Genomic DNA, 6,211 nt, shown 5'->3' with positions numbered 1-6,211 from the left:
AAAAGAGAAAATCAACAAATGTAAAATTTTTCAAACTTTTTATACAATACTTTTATTTAATACTTTACATAATATTTAAATAAAAAAATCAAATAGTTACAAAAGTCTGACTCTGCAATTACTTGCTCCGCAATAGCACAGAAGTTTTTTGTCTTTCACGCATCCTACAGTATAATTATAATCGAATGCTAGTTCAGTTCCTGCTGGAATATTTGATAGCGCAAAGTACGCCACCCATGGAAATCTGAGGTCATGTGTATCAACAAAAACATTTTGAATAAATATGTTAGGGTCACAGGAATGATTAAAATATCGACCTATGTTCCCACTGACTTTAGAATCCAATGTGTAGGCGTCAAGGTCTTTATCAAGGAACCTTCGCAAAGATTTGCTTTCACTTTGATCTTTTTGTTGAGTATTTAACTTGGACAGTTCATGTTCGCCATCAATTTTTGTATTTGTATCTTGTAAATTCCTTAACGACATTTTAGATACAAACATTTTATTAATTTCACTCTGGATTTCCCAATTAGAATCATCAGATGAATCATCAGATGAAGAAGTTGACAACTCTTCATAATCAGATGAACTAGTATTATGTTCACTTTCGTCTTCAGGCTGGACCACATAACTTTCATATCCATCTTTGGCCTCTTCAACTGTCTCGATAAAATCCAATTCTGCCGTATACTGGCCCCAATTTAAACAATCATTTTTTAAATCATTTTCAGTATCATCATCTGTGCGAACCACCCCAAGATATGTACAAACAAAACTTCCTTTGGGAATATCAGCAAGTGTTCTCACCCCCCATCCTTTATTTTCAGTTAAAAACACTTGCAGTGATGTCTTCAGTGGTTCTTGAACAACTCGATTTAAACAAGTTTTATCACATTTACAATTGGCATTACATTCGTAAATACCAGTGATTACTCGTTCGTGTAGCCGTTTGAATCTATAGCCAATGTCGTCATGGTCTTTGAAAAAATTGGGATAATTTTTTGGACCCTCGTTGGTAAGTTGCCAACAAGCACATTTTTCTTTGTCTTCGCAATTATTAATACAATCGCATCCACATAAAAATTTTGAGTCTATATTCAAATTAATGTCAGGGGTAGTTTTGCGATTTTTTATATACTTTATGTGTTTTGGTACCGAGGCATTATAACTGTTTACAACGCTTATTGTTTTAAACTCCATCTCGTATGATATATCGGGTATGCGAATAAACACTTTTGGTACGCTGAACGAAGACAGCGGATTCACCATACAATCAAAATTAAATAAATCTATAGTCATTTGGCTAATAGCATACCCTGTCACTTTTAAGTACTTGTACATTCTGCTTTCATTATCTATATTACACCCACAAGGAGTGGTATATATTACTTTTTTTAATTTAATTTTTTTATCTGTTATTATAGACCTCATAAATCCATAATGTAATGGAATGCTTAAAATATTCATATCTTTTAGTTGATTGTAGTCATAGTGAACACATATCATACACAAATTAGAACATTGATGGGCAACATAAGGACGAGGTTTTGGACAGTTTGCCGGTATTTCAATTGATTTAATTACACCACTATTTTCTTGAGTGTTTCGAGTGTTGTCACTGCCAGCAATATTAATAGTTTTATCATTATCAGATAGGTTTTCCACTTCAATATATGGCCGGTTTAATAACTTATTAACATCAGTCAAACCACGCTTATTTTGATTGCTACTACTTAATTGATTGAATATTGGGCCCAACCTATTTGAGCCACGATACATCTACTCTGTGTGTCCGTTCTTGGTATCAAGGAATTTTAACTGTACTAATGATGCATCTATGTTTTTCACTTTGGCTGAACCCCATATGTTGTTTAGTTCTGCGCGAACTATTTGTTTTTTATTAAACTTCACCATAGGCCGTTCTGGATATTTTTGGAAATAAACCTGGACGAATTCACGAATATTTTCATGTACATCGTCCTTAAAATTTCGTGACTGACCACACACAAGGCGAATATTCTTATGGTATACATACTGTGTATATCCATCATCAAAGAATATAAGGTATCTAAGACAAATCAAAAAAGTGTTCTATTATAAGCTGTGATATACATATAGTTGGTTATTTGAGAAAATAGTTAAGCTGCCCCTTGGCTGTTTTCAAACAGTATGACAATTGTTTTTAAAAATTACACTATTTTTATTCAAAATATCTTTCATTGTATTAGGTATAGGTAGGATAATTTTACGTTATTTGATATTAAGTAAGATTGTTGTTATTTTATTATTTTATTTAAATAATGAGATTACCTACCATTCTCCCAATAATAATAAAACAAATTTGTTTGGGCAATATGATAAACTAAATAAAAATAAAAATAAATTAATAATTAATAGGTACCTATTATAAGTTTCTTTTAAAACCATTGGTGAATTTGTTTAATGTTTTTAACATTTTTAACATTTTTTTTTTCAGTAAATTGTTCATATCTTCATTAAAATGGATATACCAGTTTCATTAAATTTAGGTTTATAACCTAAGTAATTTTTTTAATGACATGACATTATTATGGATATATGGCCAGTATTGAACCGTATAAACATATTATTTATATTAAAAACGGGACAACAGAGACTACATTTCATGACTTCCTATAAACAGAGCTTGATTTGGGGGGGACGGAGTCCACCTTCTTTTTTAATTTTTTTTTAGCGTACCCCTTCTATTTATTTGAAACGGAACGCTGCCAACGCAACATTTATTATAGTGAATTTGTAAATCATCAGTTTTTCTGATGCAAAATATATCCATAACCTATATCTATAAAATTTGTACATTTGAATCGACTATGAAAAAAAAAAAAGATTGTTAAATTGCTAAGAAATTGTATTATGCCCACATAAATATAAGCATATATCAGCTGTGATTATGCCATAGATAATAGATACATTTTAAGGATTATATTTTTATAAATTGTAATATAAATTATAAATTATAATGTCATTGGATGATGTGATAACTCGTCTTATTTCCAATAAAGTATAATTATAAATACCACGAACATATAATAGCATAATAGATTAATACCAGTGTTCATGTGCTTGGGAAAACGACGTTTATAGATAATAGAAGATAATAGAATTCTTCTATTATCTATGACGTCGTTGATTGCAAGCCAGTGAAAAAATCAACTGTCACTCATCTGTCATTTTAAAGTCTTAAAGTATTTTGATTTGTCAATTGTCATCAAAAAATTCATACCAGTTTACCAGAAATTGAAAATGGAATTAAAAAGAAAAAGTACAGTACCTACCTACTTTCTTACTTCAAAAAGAAATTAAAACCAACCAATAACAATGAGGTATGAGCAAATGATTTATAATTTTTAACCTTTAGGTAGTGATTTATTATTTGAGTATAATCTTATTATTTTGTACCTATTACATTTTTATTACATTTATTAATTGCCTTATTTAAATACAATTATCAACTTGATAGTATAGACTTGTTTGGTGTTATTGTTTTATAGGAGACCTCTGTGAATACCCAAATTAATATTGAAAGTGTATCAATGAATATTACACTGCCACTGGTAAGTAATAGCTAATATCAACTATTTTAATGTTATAAAATAATTTATTTCTTATATCAGTATTCAGTCATATCAATCATATAGGTATTAGATTGTTTTGGTCTTTGGATTAAATTAATTATTTAAATATATATATTATTATTTAATTTAATTTATTTAATTTAATCCAAAGACAGATGTACCTATAATTACAGTTAGATTTAACAAGTGTATAATTATTAATTAGTATTTAATTATTTCAAACAGCAAAGTTGATTCTACTACCATACACAATCCGTGTTCTATATTAGAGATTGTTATGCATATGACTTTATATGCATATGAATATATTTTATACTAATTACTAGGTATTGTTTTTACTTTTTTTGAAAATGTATGCTTTTATAAATCAAACTAAATAATTGGCTTGTTTGTTAAAATGTCTTATTGCATACTTTTATAAAAATAAATAAAAGTATTTACACACTTTTATTATATTTTGTATTAAAATGGTCACAAAAGAAATATAAATAGTTTGTAAAAGAAAACACTTATGGGTATATATATTTCTATATCATTATGTTAGTATCACTTTTTAGTCATAAAAAATAAAACATTTTATGTTTAGGGCAATATTACTGCAGAAAGTGAAACTGAAGCAACAGAAAATGAAGTCTTTTTAATAAATACACAATCGCCAGATTGTTGGGACGATAAACAAGTGAAGTATTTTACAGAAGAATACCCATGGATATTTTTCAATAATAAAAAAATTGGTTGCAAAATATGTTCTAAGGCCAATTTTAATTTAACAAAACACCAAGGCACTCATGGTTCACGAGAATGGATGAATGGAGAAATATGTCCAGTTGGAGATGATTTTAAGAAACAGCAAACAAATTTAAGAAAAAAAATTTCAAAACATAAATCTTCTCAAAGCCATTTATACACTGAACGTATAATTGAAAACAAAAGTTGGAAATTATGCCAACTCAAGTATTAAAAACTTCATATATTGACATTGATAAAACAAAAATAATATTCAGGACAGCATACAGCATAGCAAAGAATCAAAGACCTTACACAGACATGCCAAAATTAGTAGATCTTCAAATAATTAATGGCTTGGTTATGGGGAGAATTCTTCAAACAAATAAAGCATCTCGTAAAGCATGTAGCAATATAATTGATCATATAACATTTGAAATGCGAAAAAAAACTGTGTCTTGACTTGTTGCATAACAAAAGAAAAATATGTATCATTGTTGACGAGTCTACAACGTTAAGCCAAAAGAGTATGTTGGTTATTTGTTTGAGATCTGCTGTAACCAATAACAATGATGTAATAACTTACTTTTTAAATATTATCGAAGTTCAAAATACATCTGCTAATTCTATAAAAACTGCTATTTTAACTGATCTTTATACACATGGGTTAACGGACAATTTTTTAAAAGAAAATTTCATTGCTTTTGTGAGCGACGGTGCTTCAAATATGTTGGGTAGATTGTCTGGTGTCGGTGTTCAGCTACAAAGCATGTATCCCAACATTATAATTTGGCAATGCTGTAACCATCGACTAGAATTAGCAGTATCTTATACATTAAAAGAAGTTCAAGGAACAAATCATTTCTAGTCGTTCATAGAAAAAATATATGCATTGTATCATCAATCACCCAAAAACATGCATGAACTTAGTAAGTGTGCTGCATCATTAGAAATGAAACTCTTACATATTGGTAAAATCTTCACTATTAGATGGGTTGCTTCTAGTGAAAAAACATTAAAAGCAGTTTGGAATAATTATGTGCCACTAGTTGATCATTTTTCCAAAGCAGCTAATGATTTAGAGAGAGACTCAAAAGCAAGATCTAAATATGTGGGGCTAAAACGTATTCTAACATCAGTAGAATTTGTTACGAATCTAGGTAAATTAAGTATATATTGTTTTTACCCTTGTTTTTACGTTAAATTTTTAGTCAACTTTCTTTTTATATCAGGAATTATGTTTGATGGGCTATCTGAACTTGCAGATTTATCGTTACAGTTGCAAGAAAGAAGTTTATCACTTTCAGCTGCAAATAGAGCTATAGAACGTACCATTAGAATATTTGATTCAATGGCTAATATAAGTGGACCAAAAACACAAGAAGCTATGGATGCAGGGACAGATTATATGTTCAAAAATGTACAATTAATCACAAACAAATCAATTCCTACTATTAAACATGGACAGTTTTTTATGAGTTTAGCTAATAATTTGCGTACTAGACTATTTACTACTCAAGCAACTCATGTGTCTAAAAACAAAAATGATTTTAAAAGTGATTTGATGAACTTATAAAAGATTTGGATGTGTTAAATTCTAATAACTGGCCTGATAATGTTGATATTCTGTATTGAGATGACTGTGTTAGAAGATTAGTTACAAGGTTTCATTTAGATGAAAAAACTACGATCCGAGGATTCCGTGAGTTTAAAGATACAAAAGATTCCTCACAAATAAACTATCTACATCCTCTTTTGACTGCAGTCAGAAAAATTGCAATTTCTTCCTCTGAATGTGAGAGATCATTCAGTGCAATGAACAATGTAGTTACATCAAAAAGAAATGCTTTGACTACAGGGCATATATCTTC

At 29.2% G+C, this 6,211-nt stretch overlaps 2 protein-coding genes across 2 annotated transcripts; one reads left to right on the top strand and one right to left on the bottom strand.

Moving 5' to 3' along the window:
- Positions 1-51: 51 nt before the first annotated feature.
- On the bottom strand, positions 52-2,138 carry LOC103310795 (histone-lysine N-methyltransferase eggless-like). Its single transcript, XM_029488809.1, has one exon. It carries the CDS (start codon positions 1,777-1,779, stop codon positions 97-99), a length of 1,683 nt encoding a protein of 560 aa, XP_029344669.1. The 5' UTR covers positions 1,780-2,138; the 3' UTR covers positions 52-96.
- Positions 2,139-3,192: 1,054 nt separating this feature from the next.
- LOC107885158 (E3 SUMO-protein ligase KIAA1586-like) lies at positions 3,193-4,609 on the top strand. The gene is made up of 3 exons (XM_016808658.2): positions 3,193-3,362; positions 3,531-3,593; positions 4,201-4,609. The coding sequence occupies exons 2-3, from the start codon at positions 3,573-3,575 to the stop codon at positions 4,573-4,575; spliced, it is 396 nt and encodes a 131-aa protein (XP_016664147.1). The 5' UTR covers positions 3,193-3,362; positions 3,531-3,572; the 3' UTR covers positions 4,576-4,609.
- Positions 4,610-6,211: the final 1,602 nt, after the last annotated feature.

The sequence above is a fragment of the Acyrthosiphon pisum genome, chromosome A1 (genome assembly GCF_005508785.2).
Source record: "Acyrthosiphon pisum isolate AL4f chromosome A1, pea_aphid_22Mar2018_4r6ur, whole genome shotgun sequence".
NCBI lineage: Eukaryota > Metazoa > Arthropoda > Insecta > Hemiptera > Aphididae > Acyrthosiphon > Acyrthosiphon pisum.
The sequence above is the reverse complement of the archived record's forward strand: the minus strand, read 5'-3'. Positions and strand labels throughout refer to the sequence as shown.

What these genes read in the sequence shown, in the direction of transcription:
- LOC103310795 (XM_029488809.1), bottom strand. Translation starts at nt 1,779, where the DNA reads ATGTATCGTGGCTCAAATAGGTTGGGCCCAATATTCAATCAATTAAGT.
- LOC107885158 (XM_016808658.2), top strand. Translation starts at nt 3,573, where the DNA reads ATGAATATTACACTGCCACTG. An exon ending in TGAATATTACACTGCCACTG is followed by an intron (nt 3,594 to 4,200) that starts GTAAGTAATAGC and finishes TTTTATGTTTAG; the next exon opens with GGCAATATTACTGCAGAAAG.